The 17,357-nt window shown below is 45.3% G+C and overlaps 1 protein-coding gene across 2 annotated transcripts in view; it reads left to right on the plus strand.

The window, feature by feature from the left end:
* Positions 1-6,195, plus strand: part of st8sia2 (ST8 alpha-N-acetyl-neuraminide alpha-2,8-sialyltransferase 2) — a 51,822-nt gene extending 45,627 nt beyond the window's left edge. For both annotated transcript variants that reach the window (XM_038814315.1, XM_038814316.1), the window contains exon 6: positions 4,179-6,195. In XM_038814315.1, the coding sequence (XP_038670243.1) occupies positions 4,179-4,470 (292 nt within the window). In that variant the 3' untranslated portion in view covers positions 4,471-6,195. The remainder of the gene's footprint in view (positions 1-4,178) is intronic.
* Positions 6,196-17,357: the final 11,162 nt, after the last annotated feature.

Genomic DNA, 17,357 nt, shown 5'->3' on the forward strand with positions numbered 1-17,357 from the left:
GATAAAGTAGACGTGGAGCGGATGCTTCCTCTTGTGGGGCATTCTAGAATGATAGGTCATAGTCTTAGGGTAAGGGGTAGCAAATCTAAAACTGAGTTCAGGAGAAACTACTTTTCCCAAAGGGTTGTGAATCTGTGGAATTCGCTATCCCAGAGTGCGGTGGATGCAGGAACAGTGGAGTTAGACACATTTTTAATTGGTAATGGGTTGAAGGGTTATGGAGAACAGGCAGGACGGAGGAGTTAAGACGAGGGTGAGATCAGCCAAGATCGAACGTTGGAGCAGACTCGATGGGCCAAATGGCCTAATTCTGCTCTTATAAACCTAGGAAATGATTTCTTTAGCCCTCACTAACCCCGTGATCTCCTCCAGTCCTGCCGCTCTCGCCCCTCACCCCCCCCCCCCCCCCCCCCCCCCCCCCCCCCACCCACCCAATCCCCACTCCACAGTTTCAGCCTCCATGATTCTGGCCCCTTGTGCATCTCCACCTTTCGTTCCACCGTTGAAATGAAAATGAAATGAAATGAAAATCGCTTATTGTCACAAGTAGGCTTCAAATTAAGTTACTGTGAAAAGCCCCTAGTCGCCACATTCCAGCGTCTGTTCGGGGAGGCTGGTACGGGAATTGAACCGTGCTGCTGGCCTGCCTTGGTCTGTTTTAAAAGTCAGCTATTTAGCCCTGTGCTAAATGTTGACCATGCCTCCGACTCCCCGGACACACAAAGGGATCACCACCCTAATCCCCTTGCTTCTGTACCTCCACTACACCTGACGGCGGAGGATAGGAGCCAGTATAAGATTTGCATTTATATTTAATCTTCTATTATCTCAGGGCGTTCCAAACTGCTGAACAGCCAATTATCTATTTGTTTTTTTCAAATTACCATCCATGTCACTGTCATGTTCTAGTTTGATTGTTCCAATCATCTTCCGTTGATCTCAGTTCATCTGAACTTCTGCCACCCCTATCCTATTTTGCCCCCAACCGAACTTGCCGATCACTGTTGTCCTTTCTGGTCTGTTTGACTCCTGATCCTGAATGGATCAAATTCTGTTCCTTCTATTTTAATCGCACCAAAGCCTTTCAACGTGAGTGGAAATTGTGAAATAACCCTCAGGAACAGCGAGGTTCGGATCAAATGCCCATTGTACACCCTGCCTGATTTTACCCGCAAGTGCGCATTGCGACCTCCTCAATCCTTTGTTCATCTATTTATTCCTGCTCCGGTTTGTTTAAAGATAACTTTCCACCCCCGCGCCCCCCAAGTTAATGACTAGAACGCTAAACTGAAGGAACTTCATTGGCATTTGCTAGGAATCAGATTGTTTAAGCTCTTCACACCTCATTAAGATACAGTTGCCTAGCAACCCAGGCCAGAAACACCAGTAACCTAGATCAACGTCCAGTTTTTAACTACAACATTTTGGATTTGACAGCATGTTGCTGCAGAGGTTAGTGCTGCGTACCAGAGGTGTTGACACTCTGTCAGCGGGAAATCTTTCACTGCACATTGCTGTTTTAAGTCTTTGGAGAGACGTCGGTTGTGAATCTCTGGGGGCTGAAAAGAAAAGAGACAGGCAGGCAGATCAACCACGGCAGTTTGAGAGTATGTCCTCAGAGGGATGATGTGAATCGTTGCATCAATCTGCTTGGACACAACAGCTTAGTTCATTAAGGGCCTTAGAACTGGGACAGAGAAAGGAAAATTGGACAAGACTGCCTCAAGAATACCAGTGGATCATGGGACTAATTCATATGAAGAATAAGGTGGGAAGAAAGACTTGTATTTGTCTAATGTCTTTCCAGGCCTCACGTCGTCCCAAAGCACTTACTGCCAATTAATTATGGCACTATCCATAGTTTTCCAATATTCTGTAGCGGAACTGCAGAATTGCAAATACATAGAACATACAGTGCAGAAGGAGGCCATTCGGCCCATTGAGTCTGCACCAATCCATTTAAGCCCTCACTTCCACCCTATCCCCGTAACCCAATATAACCCCTCCTCACCTTTTTGGTCACTAAGGGCAATTTATCATGGCCAATCCACCTAACCTCTACGTCTTTGGACAGTGGGAGGAAACCGGAGCACCCGGAGGAAACCCACGCAGACACGAGGAGAATGTGCAGGCTCCGCACAGACAATGACCCAGCGGGGAATCGAACCTGGGACCCTGGCGTTGTGAAGCCACAGTGCTATCCACTTGTGCTACCATGCTGCCCTGTTACAAACGTTACAACCTTGTTCAAAAAAGGGTGAAAAGTTAAGCCCAGTAATTGAGGACAAGTCAGTTTAAGGTTGGTGGTGGGGAAGATTTTAGAAACGACAATTTGGGCCAAAATGAATATCATAGAATCCCTACAGTGCAGAAGGAGGCCATTCAGCCCATCCAGTCTGCACCGACCCTTGGAAAGAGCGTCTACCTAGGCTCACGCCCCCACCCTATTCCCGTAACCCAGAATCACCACCTAACCTTTTTGGATACTAAGGGGCAATTTAGCACATCCAATCCACCTAACCTGCACATCTTTGGAGTGTCGAGTAGTCATTTGAGAAAATATGAGTTAAGTGAGAAACGACAGCATGATTTTTCAAAATTATCTCATGGAATGTGGGCATCACTAGCAAACATAGAAATATAGGAAGTAGGGGGCAGGTGTAGCCCATTTGGCCCTTTGAGCCAGCTCGGCCATTCAGCATGATTATGGTTGATCCTCTATCTCAACACCGCACTTCAGCGCTTTCTCCATACCCCTTGATACCATTAGAGTTTAGAAATCTATCTGTTTCCTTCTTAAATATATCCAGAAACTTGGCCTCCAAAACCGTCTGTGGCAGAGAATTCCACAGGTTCACCACCCTCTGAGGGAAGAGGTTTCTCCTCATCTCAGTTCCAAAATAGCCGTCCCGTATCCTGAGACTGTGGCCCCCTTGTTCTAGACCCCCAGTCAGAGGAAACAATATCCATGCATCCAGTCTGTCCAGTCCTGGCAGAACTCTGTATGCTTCAATGCGGTCCCCTCTCATTCTCCTGAACTCCAGTGAACGCAGGCATAGTCGACCCAATTTCTCCTCATTCGATAATCCTGGCATCCCAGGAATCAGTCTGCTGCACTGCCTCAATGCCAAGTATATCCTTACATCAATAGGGAGACCAAAACTCCACATAATACTCCAGGTGTGGTCTAGACATTGCCCATCCCTAATTGCCCTTATACTCAATGGCTTGTTAGGGCATTTCAGTGACTAGCTAAGAGTCAGCCACATTACTGTGGATCTGGAGTCGGTGGGCAGCATGGTGGCTCAGTGGTTAGCACTGCTGCTTTACAGCGCCAAGGAACAAGGTTCAATTGTGGCTTTGGGTGACTGCGCGAAGTTTGCACATTCTCCCAGTGTCTGCATGGGTTCCCTCTGGGTGCTCTGGCTTCCTCCTGCAGTCCAAAGATGTGCATATCAGGTGGATTGGGCATGCTAAAATTACCCCTTGGTGTCTAAATATGAGTATGTTAGGTGAGGTTATGGGGCTAAGGTGGGGGAGTGAGCCTAGGTAGGCTGCTCTTTCAGAGGGTCGGTGCAGACTTGATGGGCTGAATGGCCTCCTTCTGCACTGTAGGGATTCTATGGATATGGATTCTATGGAGTCACATGTAGGCAACGGCAGACAACAGATTTCCTTCCCTAAAGAACATCAGTGAACCAGATAGGTTTTAATTAATCAAATTTATATTCCACCAGAGTCTCTCCAGGACGGCATTAGCCTGCGTTCTTGAATTACTAATCACAATGCCACAGTCCCCCTAATTTACGTAGAGAAATCAAGTTTAACTAACTTGCTTGAGTTTAGAGAGAGGATTGATAAGGGTACAGTTGTTGATGCGATGTGCATGGAATTCCAAAAGACGTTGAATAAGGTGCCTCAACATGGACTTGTGAGCAAAGTTGGAGATCCTGGATTAAAGGTACGTTAGCAACATGGATACAGAATGGCTGAGGGACAGGAAACAAAGAATAGCAGTGAATGTTTGCCTTTGGACTGGAGAAATGTTTATCATGGTAGTCTCCAGGAATCGGTGTTAGGAACCCTGCTCCACCTGATATATATTAATGATTTCCTTTCTGTAACTGTGGTTTTGTCTCAAATAAGGATTGGTAACATAACTGATTTCCTTTCCCCAGGTACTGGCTGACCAACAGGGTTCTGATCAAACGCCCCACCACCGGCCTCTTGATGTATACTCTCGCCACTCGGTTCTGCGACGAAATCCACCTCTATGGTTTCTGGCCCTTCCCCAAGGACCAGAAGGGAAATGCGGTGAAGTATCACTACTACGACAGTCTGACGTACGAGTACAACTCACGGGCTACTCCCCACACAATGCCACTGGAGTTCAAGACATTGAGAAACATGCACCTCCAGGGTGCCTTGAAACTCAATGTTGGAGAGTGCAAATTGACAACGCAGAGCTAGCAAGGAGGCAAAGTGAGGAGCGAGACTTGCCTTTTGTGGCCAGCACTGTGGCGTCACAGGAGAAATGGAAGGTTAGACGGCCAACCTCACAGAGAGAGGGATTCGATCGCTGTGCGAATAGTCCCTGGTGGACAAGTCATCAACGTCTGGACACACTCTGAGAACGTTAACCTAAGAACGGGAATACATATGTTTTGTTGCCTTTTGTACAAGAGGAAAGGACCTGAAGCTACGACCACAGGATTGGACTCCTGCATGCAAGTTTCAGCGATTTGGAGGGTTTCATCTGTCAAGGTGGAACCTGCTTCTTACACAATTCGGCCCCCTTGCAAAGCAGTCATTAATATAAGAGACTTGAAACGTACTAACATTTAAATTTCAAGAAATTTTGTTTTATCAGTAAAACTTGTGAGAGATTTCCAGGAAAGCGCAGAGAACATTATCGCCAGCAAATACAGTTTGAACCTAATTACAAAAGCAAAACTGCTTAGTTGGAATGTATGCTGGAAGATTCACTGTTACTGTCTCTTTTATAAGGAACTAAGTCTCATCAGTCTAGAAGCTTGAACAAATTAATTGAAAATCAGCATTTATTAAGTACCTAAGAATAATTCAAGTGAATGCTCCAAAAACAAAAGTTTTAATCAAATGTTCAATGCATATTCTCCAGATCACTGTTATGTGGAAACTGCTATTTGCTATCTCAAAGGATCTGCGTTCTGTAATATAGCATCTGCAGTTCTATACAAGGGACAAAGTCTATTTGAAACTCCAAGGCTGGGCTGCAGTTTGCTACGATCTAGAGTCAGCTATTCTCTACAGTAGATAGAATGTATTTCTCTTTAACAGACAGGATCCACAATTTGCTATAATGCAGGATCTCCAATTCAGTCCACAACAGGGTCTACAATTTATTATAATACAGGGGTGATAATTCACTATATTTTGGGGGGTGCAACTCACTATGTTACAGGGTCAGCAATTCACTACAATACTTGGTCTATAATGCTCTATAAAATACACAGAGCTGTTTTTCTCGACGGTACAATATATTCTCTAAAATACACTCAAGGCAGATACTACCTGTAAGAAAGGAGTTATTATTCTGTACACTATTCTGAGGATATACTCTTCTCTAATGCACAAAGGGTTTGCTATCCTCTGTAACACATACAGGATTTGCCATTCTCTATATCATAATGTATATAACTATTGGCGTCTTTTTAACTGCCTCATATGGAACTCTGCTATTTTATTCTGATTCTCTATGGTTACCTCAGTAGCATAACTTCAGGTGCTCATCTACATGGGTCTCACAAGGACCCTAGTGGTGCAGAAAATTGGGTGCTACGCCATTCAACGGTACGGGGAAAATACCTTTCAGGTGGCAGAAATTCTGAAAGCTCCCAGAGAGCCTTAAAAGAACCAATGGAAAGACAATTCTGAAATGGACAATGCAGCAGTGAGCTGATAACAGGGTATGTAACTGATCATTGTAACTGGAGGTGAAATTCTCAACAACAAATACAGACTTGCTGCTGTGCAAAATATACAGTCGCGCTGCTATTCTTTATAGTATACACAGGGTTTGCAATGAATTGTTTTATGCAGTGGGGCTGGTATTATCTGTAATACATCTTGGGGGTTGCTTTACCATTCTCTATCAAATGCAAAGGTTTGCTATTCCTTCTAACATATAGTAAAGCTGATGGTTTCTATAACATGCACTGAGCCTTCTTATTTTGGTATCAGAATTATCACACAATACAGCACAGAAGGGGACCAATCGACCTGTCACACCTATGCTGGCCCTATCCAATTGGCCCCACTCCCCTGCTCTTTCCCCACATAAAGTTTTCCTTTTCAAGTATTTATCCGATTCTCTTTTTAATGTTACCAACTCTACCACCGCTGCTCTTTCAGACGATGCATTCCAGATCACAATAATTCATTGCGTGCTACTGCTTTTACCAGTTATTTTAAATTAAATTCCTCTAGTTACTAATCTACCTCACCTCTAGAAACAGTTCCTCCTGGTGGCCTCGAATAAAACTCAAACTGTGATGGAATCCACTGTTTCAGAGCTTGTATTTTTGTGACGGACCATAATTGAAAAGGGAATCCGAGAATGGAAACAGACCCTGAAATTGAGATTGGAAACCAAAACTTCTGTGGAGACTAAAACTTGTTGAAAGCTTAGAAATGGACACAGCGCCATTAGAGTTTAGATTATGATTCCAATGGTGCAGTACAGGCTGAAGAAGCTGGAGGCTAAATCCCGAAACCAGGAATAGGCAAATATATAGTTGCTGCGGCTGTTACTGTTACTTGAAGATCACATTGGTGGATCCACATCCATCATAAACAGAGTTGAGGGGGTTCTGAAGATGTATCCCATTTTTTGCTCAAAACTGTGTGGAACTGAGGGTGGCTGTACTCTATTGTCATCTTGGAATCTGGCTAAATCCTCGAAGAAGTGGAACTGAAAATCATCATGAGGAAGACTGAGTCTGAAGGAGTTTGTGACTGGGGTTGATGAAGTAAATGCTAAGTGGGCTGTGGAGCCAATTTGTAAGATCTGTCTTTGTTGTTCCTGCCATCTAATATGCAATTTATAATTTATAAAATATGTAAAGGGATATACAGGGACGATGTCACTTAGGACCAAGATGAGAAGAAATTATTTCACTCAGAACTTTGTGCATCTTAAAGGATATGGGGGTGGAGTGGGGAAAATAACATTAAGTGGAGAATCAGCCATGACAGTGGCACAGTGTCACAGCGCCGGGTACTCACGTTCAATTCCGGGCTTGGGTAACTGTGTGGAGTGTGTCCATTCCTCCCCACCCCGTGTCTGCGTGGGTTTCCTCCGGGTGCTCCGGTTTCCTCCCACAGTCCAAAGACGTGCAAGTTAGGTGGATTGGCAATGTTAAAATTTTCCCTACGTGTGTCCAAAGGTTAGGTGAGGTTACAGGGTGCGGAGATAGAGTGGGCCTAGGTAGGGTGCTCTTTCGAGGGTCAGTACAGACCCGATGGGCCAAATGGCCTCCTTATGCACTGTAGGAATTATATGATTGTTCTATGATTATTCAATAGTGGAGCAGGCTTGATGGGTTGAATGGCCTACTCCTATATTCCTATAATCAACCACAATTTGCCTATTAATTCATGCTTATTTTTTGTTGATTCTAGGTTATAGAGTATAGGTGATTACTTAAGATAGCATTTAGTGTTTGCTTTGAATTACTTTGTTTCAAACCGTGGCACTGTATGCCCTCATTATTTTAGTAAATGACTTGGATTTATGGATATATTCTTTAAAATAAAATTAGTCAACTGAGATCCTACCACAATTTTGAACACCTCTATTAAATCTCCCATTCACTATCCTTGCTCTGAGGAACAAAAATCCCACCTTCACTAATCTCTCCATCTCCAAACTCAGTTGGGGGCTCACACTTTTGTAAAATCTCACGGTATCCTGCAACTATCCCCATGTGGTCTTTATGCTAAGTGAGAGCCTCAGAAGCTATCAGAGAAATCAATTGTTGACATGCTGGTCATCGCTTAAGATACTTCACTGTGAGTTACTTTTGAAGCATACTGTCAAATGTTTAATGGCAAATCAGGCAGTCACTCTGCATTGACAGATTTCCAGACGCAGCACTGAGACGGATGACTGGTTAATCTTTGTACGCAGGTAATGGTTAAGGGAAGAATGTTGGCCAGGACACCAGGTATGTTCCCTGCTCTTTTATAGGTCCTTTTAACATACCCGAAAAGATGCCCAGGCTGTTCAGCATTTTCTGGTAAGTATACCTTCTGAGATCCAGACTTCTGATGGAGCGAGGGGAGGTAGCAGTGGCAAGGCTGATCTTGCTTTCATGTTTAGGGGAAAGATTGCGGCATGATGGTAATGTCACTCAATTCATAATACAGAGGCCGAAAGCTCCTGACACTAGTTCAGTATTCAAATAATATATCTGGAATATAAAGCTGGGCTCAGTAATTGTGACCAAAACTTTTGTAAATTTAGAGTACCCAATTTTTGTTCCAATTAAGAGGCAATTTAGCCTGGCCAATCCACCTACCCTGCACATATTTGGGTTGTAAGGGTGAGATCCATGCAGAGACAGGGAGAATGGGCAAACTCCACAGGGACAGTGATCCGGAGCCGTGATCGAAACTAGGTCTTCGGCGCCGTGAGGCAGCAGTGCTAACCACTCTGCCACCATGTCGCCCGTGACCAAAATGATCATCAATTGTGGTACAGATCCATCAAGTTCACTGACGTCCTTAAGGGTAGGAAATTTGTGGTCCTACCCCTGGTCTGGCCTTCATGTGACTCCAGACCCAAAGTTCTTGACTCTTTTCTGTGCTCTTCAAGGTTCAATGCAAGGACAATTAAGGATGGGCAAGATGCTCACATTCCGTGAAAGAATAAGGCAAAAAGAATGATTAGGAGTAGGACTGAATTTTTCTCTACCTCCACAGTTTTATTTGAATCCAATTATAATGTTGCAACTGCTGCCTGGAGGAGATCAATAACTCGGCGTAGTCCAGGAATATAATTTGGAACCTCCTTTGATTGTATAACTCAGTTCCTCAATGGACAGAACCATTATTCACTCTGCACCACTCTTTCCTCCTTTAAGATGCTATTTAAAACCTACCTCTTTGGCCAAGCTTTCAGTAATACAATCATCGAACCTCTGCAGTGCAGAAGGAGGCAACTTGTCCCATCGAATCGGCACTGACCCTCTGAAAGAGCACCTTACCTAGGCCCTCACTCCCACGCCCATCCCCCTAACCCCACCTAATCTTTTGGACACCAAGGGTCAATTGATCACGGCCAATCCACCTAACCTGCACATCTTTGGGGTGTGGGATGAAACCAAAGCACTCAGATATCTCCTTACGCGGCAGTGTCAAAGTTTGTACGATAATGCACCTGCGAAGCGTCTTGTGACATGTTACTATGTCGACGCTGCCGAATAATTGCAAATAAGAGTTGCTAATTTCCTTGAAGGCGCTTTGGGAAAAAGAGGGGAGAGTCCGATCCTAATTTGGGAAAAGGGAACTCGCTGACCACATCTGTAACTGTAGCACCGTGGAGCATAGCTGAATCAATAGACCCGGCTAAACACAAAACACATTTACCAATAAAAATTACCTCGGATCAAGGAGCCTGTGAACTGCAGATAAGAAAACATTTTAGAAATTCATTGATATAGGGCAGCACGGTGGCGCAATGGGTTAGCCCTGCTGCCGCAGGGCGCCGGGATCCCAGGTTCGATCCTGGCTCTGGGTCACTGTCCATGTGGAGTTTGCACATTCTCCCCGTGTGTGCGTGGGTTTCGACCCACAACCCAAAGATGTGCAGAGTAGGTGGATTGGCCAAGCTTAATAGGAAAAAATTAATTGGGTACTCTAAATTTTTTATTTTAATTCATTGATATTAGACACCTATATAATCAGTAAATTAAACACAAAATGCTAAAATAAGAACACTGGAATAACAGCAGGGGCTCTCTGCCATGGTACCTCTAAGAAGTGCTGATGTGGACCTGGGATAAGGTCGTCGATAGATAACAAACAGTGCCTTCATCAGATTTCCTTCATTAATTTTGATCACTTGTGTATGTATGTGTACGTGTGTGTGTGCAATTTTCCAGAGCATTTTCCCCTTACTGGCCCAGGGGTTTTCTCTGGCTTTTTGCCTTTCCCAGAAAAAACAACGGTAACATCTCTGTAAAATGCACCCGCCTCTCGAGCTATATCTGGGCCAATGCTTCAGTGAATGCTCAACCCAGATGAATAATTCAGGCAAGAACTAATGTTCAGTTACTTGTGATATGCAAAGCTGCTGTGTGTGCTTCACTTACGTAAAGGTTCGTTTGATATATTCCAAATGTTTAAAGTGGTTTTGCATATTTTCTAAAAATAGTCACACTTCCTTTTCTACACTTTAAGCTTCTCGCTGCTCCTTGAAAATGAACCAGATGATTGAATGTTCTTGCAAATATGCGCACCAACACAACCAGAGGAAATTGGCGATTTCTCCAGCGTGGAGTTTATCATTCTCCATTTTATATTTCACATAAATATTCCAACATGATTATGAATCAGAGGTGCCCTCTTGACACCATGGTCAATTTTTTCCTGAGATTATCCCTTCTTCCGGAATTCTCTGCCCAAAGGCAGGTCCGACCCACAGCGCCACAACTTCCACCATGGGCAGGGCAGGGATGCAGGACCCAAAGCCACTCCAGCCAGAACAGGGATTGAACCCCATTCTGTTGGTACCAATGTTGTTTTGTTGCAAAATGGTGGGGGCGGGTGTTGGGGTGGGGGGGGGTTAGCCTTACTGATTAAAAACAAAGTTATTTCATTGGTGGGAGAGGATATAATGAGGGGAAAGGATCAAGTGCAGATCTTGTGAGTGGAACTGAGGAACAGTAAAGGATCAAAACTGCAATTAGTGTTGTATATAGACCCCCTGGTAACAGCTCGGAAGGGATAGATTGTATAAATGCAGAAGTTAGGCCAGTGTGTTGCAAAGGCAAAGTAGTATTAATGGGGGATTTTAACTTTAAGAGATTTGGAGAGGCAATCGAGCACCCATCAGAAAGGTGGTGGTGTGTGTGTGGGATAATTTCCTGCAGCAATATGCCCTGGATGCATCATAGGAATTAGTAATGAGCCAGATTTAACCTAATTATGCGAGAACGTTTATCAAATAGTGATCGTAACATGATCGAATTCAATGTAATGTTTGAAAGTGAAAAGCACAAATCAGCTTCTCGAACTTTAGATTTAGGTAAGGCCAACTCGAATAAGATGAGACAGAGAGTGTCTACAGTAAATTGGGAAAATCTGCTAATGGGTAAAACAACTGAGGAACAGTGGAAGATGTTTAAAGAAACATTTAATGCAACACAAAACCATTTATATTATACTCCTGAGAGGAAAAAGCTCCACTTCAGGAGAAAAATCAGCCATGGACAACTAAAGAGATAATGAATAGTATAAAACTAAGAGAAAGACCGTACAAAAATGCAAAAAACAACACGGATCGTACCGAATGGGAAAGATACGAAGAGGACCACAAAGATACAGCAGAGGACCACAAAGCAGCTTCACAGAGCTACTAAAAGGGATTATGAAAGGAAACTTGCAAGGGACATCAAAATCGATGAGAAGTTTTATGGTTACATAAAGGGAAAGCGGTGAGCAGGAGCAATATTGGCCCCCTAAAGACTGAAAGTGAGGATATTGTTAATAACTATGGGGAAACGCACACATGTTGAATAATTACTTTGCCTCAGTATTTACAGTAGAAAAGGAGGGTTGCTTGCTGGAAGCCCCGAGGACAGTAGTAGTGAATCGAGGCAGGGACTAAATAAAATTAATGTAAGTAAAACATTGATAATGAAGAAATTAATGGAATGAAAGAGTGACAAATCCCCAGGACCTGATGGTTTCCATCCAAGGGGGTTAAAGGAAGTAGGCGAGCACATTGTAGTTGCCCTAACTATAGTCTTTCAGAGTTCCCTAGATTCAGGAGCTGTCCTTCTGGATTGGAAAATTACTTAAGGGCAAAAGAGGAAAACCAGGAAATTACAGGCCAGTTAGCCTAACATCTGTGGTGGGGAAATTGTTGGAGTCTCTAATCGAAGTAGAGTAACTGAACACCTCAAAATGTTTTAGTTAATCAGGGAGAGCCAACATGGATTCATGACAGGTAAGACAGGCCTGACAAACCTCAGTGAATTTTTTGAAGAGATGACGAAGGTAGTGGACAGAAGAATGCCTATGGATGTTGTTTATATGGACTTCCAGAAGGCATTTGATAAAGTTCCATATAAAAGACTGTGAAGTAAGTTAGGCACCGAATAGATTGAGGGCAAATGACTGCCATGGCTCGGAAATTGGTTGAGTGGCAGGTGACTGAAAGTAGGGGTAATGGATGTGACTAGTAGTGTCCCACAGGGATCTGTGTTAGAGCTTTAATTGTTCACATTAATCAATAACGACTTGGATAATGGCATTGAAAGTCATATATCCAAATTTGCCGATGACACAAAGTTGGGTGGCATTGTAGACTGTAATTTGATGCTGTCATCTAGACAAAGGGACATTGATAGAATACGTGAATGGGCAAAATTATGGCAGATGGATTTCAATATAAGCAAGTGTGAGGTTATAAATTTTGGACCAAAAAAATAGATCAGGGTCCTTTCTAGATGGTATGAAGCTAAATTCAGTGGATGGCCAAAGAGATCTGGAGATTCAGGTGTATAAATGCCACAAATCAAGTGCAGAAAGTAATCAAGAAGGCTAATGAAATGCTGGCCTTTATGTCAAGAGAATTGGAGTACAAAATCTCATAGGTTATGCTGCAGCTCTACAAAACCCTGGTTAGACCTCACGGAGTGCAGTGAGCAAATCTGGGCACCAAACCTTAGGAAAGATATTTTCGCCTTGGAGGGAGAGCAATGTAGATTTGCAAGAATGAAACCTACACTTCAGGGGTTATGTTATGGGGAGCGCTTATACAAATTACTGTTGCTTCACAGCGCCAGGGTCCCAGGTTTGATTCCCGGCTTGGGTCACTGTCTGTGCGGAGTCTGCACGTTCTCCCCATGTCTGCGTGGGTTTCCTCCGGGTGCTCAGGTTTCCTCCCTCAAGTCCCAAAAGATGTGCTTGTTAGGTGAATTGCACATTTTTGCGTTGTGGGGGCGAAACCCACGCAAACACGGGGAGAATGTGCAAACTCCACACGGACAGTAACCCAGAGCCGGGATCGAACCTGGTACCTCGGCGCCGTGAGGCAGCAGTGCTAACCCACTGCGCCCCGGTCCTGCACTTTCCCAAGGAGTCTTGACTGCTATGGCAGCATACACTTTTCTGTGCCTGTTGTAGCCTTGAGCTATGGGGCTCGAATCTCCAGTCGCGTTGGGCTCGCGCTTGAGCGCAACGCGGCTGGAGAATGCCGGGAGAGCCCTCCAACAAGCCTCTCGACACGTCCCGGGATTCTCCAAAGTCTCGCGAGACGTTTGAGTCGGAACCTGCCCCAAATGGGCTGGACCGAATGGCGCTCGCGGATGTAGGTCTTAAACTTACTTACAACCGACCTGCTCGGTATCCAGCGGCGTCCCATGAATCCTCGTCTTCCCCAGCGGGGCTGCAGCCGGACACCGAACATTTGCTGGTCCACACAACGTGGACCAGGCAGAACGGCATCCGGGGAGGGGGGGGGGGGCTTCCGGACCACCGGAGACCCAGGGTTGTCAGGGTAAGTGCAGGGTGGTGCCTTGGCCCTCCCCCCAGAACGTGGCACCTTGGCACTGCCCATCTGGCACTGCCAAGATGCCCAGATAGCACTGCCAAGCTGGCAGGAACACTGCCTGGGCACCAGTGCAAGGGTGCCTGAATGCCAGGGTGGCACTGCCATGGGTCAGGGGGCAAGGTAACCAGGGGCCTCCGAGAGGATGGAGGGGTGATGGGTGGGGGTCCTAAAAAGTAGGGGGTGTTGTAAGGAGGTTTGGGGAGCCTGAAGAGGGGGGAGCTCTAGGGACCCCGTAGCTGGGTGTCCTCACTTGGGGGGTGTCGGATAGTGCCCATGTGTGGGGAGGGGGGGGGGGGGGGGGGGGGTGACATCGCCCATGAGTGGGGGGATCCACAAGCCCACTTAGAGATTGGGGCACCCATTCAAAATGGCGGTTTAGCTCAGTTGGCTAGGCTGCTGTTCATTGACTACATCTCCGCCTTCAATACCATTATCCCAACAAGACTAATAACCAAACTCCGCAATCTTGGACTACAACCCCACCCTGTCCAGCTGGATCCTCGTCTTCCTCACCAACAGACCGCAATCTGCCAGGATAGGCAACAGCACCTCCTCCACAATAGTCCTCAACACCGGGGCCCCGCAAGGATGTGTGCTCAGTCCTCTACTGTTCTCCCTATACACACATGACTGTGAGACAAGATTTAACTGCAACTCAATCTATAAGTTTGCGGATGATACAACTGTGGTGGGCCTAATCTCAAACAATGATCATCAACTTCAGGAAGCTTGGCACGACACACACCCCTGTCTGCATCAATGGCTCCGAAGTGGAGATGGTCGATAGCTTTAAGTTCCTGGGGGTCACCATCACCAACAGTCTGTCCTGGTCCACTCACGTTGATGCAACAGTCAAAAAAGCCCAACAAAGTCTCTACTTCCTACGGAAGCTAAAGAAATTTGGCATGTCTGCATCGACTCTCACAAACTTCTAGATGTGCAATACAGAGTATCTTATCAGGCTGCATCACAGCCTGGTATGGCAACTGCTCGGTCCAAGATCGCAAGAAACTGCAGAGTGTGGTGAACTCAGCCTAATGCATCACACAATCTTGTCACCCCCACATTGATTCTGTATATACCATTGCTGCCTCAGGAAGGCAGACAGCATTATCAGAGACCCTCCCAGCCAGACATAACCCTCTTTCAGATCCTTCCATCAGGCAGAAGATACAGAAGTCTGAAGACTCGCACATCCACACATAGGAACAGCTTCTTCCCCACAGCTACAAGACTCCTCAACGACTCCCCCTTGGACTGATCTGTTCCCTGTAAGAACACTATTCACGATGCTGCTCTTGCTCATGTATTTGCTTTGTTTGGCCCCTTGTTCCGCACTGTAACCAATCACTGTTGTCGATGTACCATTTGTCAATGTTCTCTGTTGATTATTCTTTTGTCTACTATGTACGTACTGTGTACGTTCCTTTGGCCGCAGAAAAATACTTTTCACAGTACTTCAGTAAATCAAATCAAAATCAAGCCAAATCATGATGCAGAACAAGGCCAGCAGCACGGTTTCAATTCCTGTACTGGCAGAGGTTATTCATGCCTTCTCAACCTTGCCCCTCACTTGAGGTGTGGTGATCCGCAGGTTAAATCACCACCAGTCACAGACAGCTCCCCTCCTCAAAGGGGAAAGCTGCCTATGGTAATCTGGGACTATAGCAGGGACAGGGGCTGGTTTAGCACAGGGCTAAATAGCTGGCTTTAAAGCAGACCAAGGCAAGCCAGCAGCGCAGGTTCAATTCCTGTACCAGCCTCCCCGAACAGGCGCCGGAATGTGGCGACAAGGGGCTTTTCACAGTAACTTCATTTGACAATAAGCAACTTTACCTGTTATTGAATGCAACTAATTATTTCCTCCCCACCTGCTTGAAGGTGCTGACTCCTACTGACTTACGGCTCACAGACTTGCTTCCAATATGTTGCCCAATGGACCATTCTTAATGGATGAGCCAAGACAGTGATCGTAGGCAACACTCCTCATTGAGGGAAGGGGCTGTTGGAGGAGGAGGTGGGTGGAGGATATTGCTGTGTTACCCATCACCACTCCACCCCATGCACATTTCAGCAGATATGACTGGATATAAAGCTGGTTGTTCTTGTCCTCCCTTCCAAATGCTTAAATGCACATTCTAAAAACAGTCACACTTCCTTTCCTTCATTTTAATCTTCTCGCTGTTCCTTGAAAATGAACCAGATGATTGGATTTTCTTGCAAATATACTCACTAATGCAGCCAGAGGAAAATTCTCCAGCTTGGCGTTTATCTTTCTACATTGACAAAAAAAAATCTCAACATGACCCTGAAGCAGAGGCACCCTCGTGACACCATGGTCAGTTTAAAAAAAAAACTAATATTACCTCATCTTCCAAAGTTCTTTGTCCAAAGGCAGATCTGACTCAGCCCCACAACCTGCACCACGTTTTCAACCCCCACTTCACTCGAGGAAGGAACATTAATCCAGTAACATCTTTTTCATTATTTTCACATTGTATTCCACATAAATAGCGCAGATTGCATGGGAAAGTTCAAGTTAAACAGCGATGAAAGAAAGCCACTTTTTGCACGCAGCTTCATAAGTGATGATTCTGCTGGCAACAGTTTTTTGTTGTGACCCCCCCCCCCCCCCCCCCCCCCCCAAGGTCGCTGCAAGAGTTGTTTGATTACAGTGACAGAGTCAGTCAGTGATCTTCTGGCTTATTCAGGAAGCTCTTTACTGGGCTTTCCAAGTTCCATGTTGAAATTGGTGCCACAGGGCTACGTTGCCACTCAGGGTTAATGACTCTTTTGAAGTGACCTTTTACAGGAAAGCAATTTTCTGGCACAATAATGCTTTCCTGCAATATTTAGACAAGTGCGTCATTCTGGTAAGCCTCACGCATTAGAATCATAGAATCCCAACAGTGCAGAAGGAGGCCATTCGGCCAATTGAGTCCGCACCCACTATTCGAAAGAGCACGCTAACATTGCTCCCCCCCCTACCCACCCACAAGTCCCGAAAGACGTGCTGCTAGTCAATTGGACATTCTGAATGCTCCCTCTGTGTACCCGAACAGGCGCTGGAATGCAGCGACTAGGAGCTTTTCACAGTAACTTCATTGCAGTGTTAAAGTAAGCCTACTTGTGACAATAAAGGTTATCATTATATTATAACCCCACCAAACCTTTGGACACGAGGGAGCAGTTTAGCCTGGCCAATCCACCTAACCAGCACATCTTTGGACTGTGGGAGGAAACTGGAGCACCCGGAGGAAATCCACACAGGCACGGGGAGAACGTGCCCAAAGTGGTGTCACCCAAAGTCGGAATTGAATCCGGTCCCTGGCACTGTGATGCAGCAGTGCTAACCACTGTGCCACCCATAATTAAATGCTAGTTTAACTAAATCTATTAAGACGGTCGGCAAAATAATATTATATAATAATAATACTCTATTAGTGTAACAAGTAGGCTTACATTAACACTGCAATGAAGTTACTGGGAAAAGCCCCTAGTCGCCACATTCCGACGCCTGTTTGGATATACTGAG

Source organism: Scyliorhinus canicula, chromosome 12 (genome assembly GCF_902713615.1).
Source record: "Scyliorhinus canicula chromosome 12, sScyCan1.1, whole genome shotgun sequence".
In the NCBI taxonomy this organism is placed as follows: Eukaryota; Metazoa; Chordata; class Chondrichthyes; order Carcharhiniformes; family Scyliorhinidae; genus Scyliorhinus; species Scyliorhinus canicula.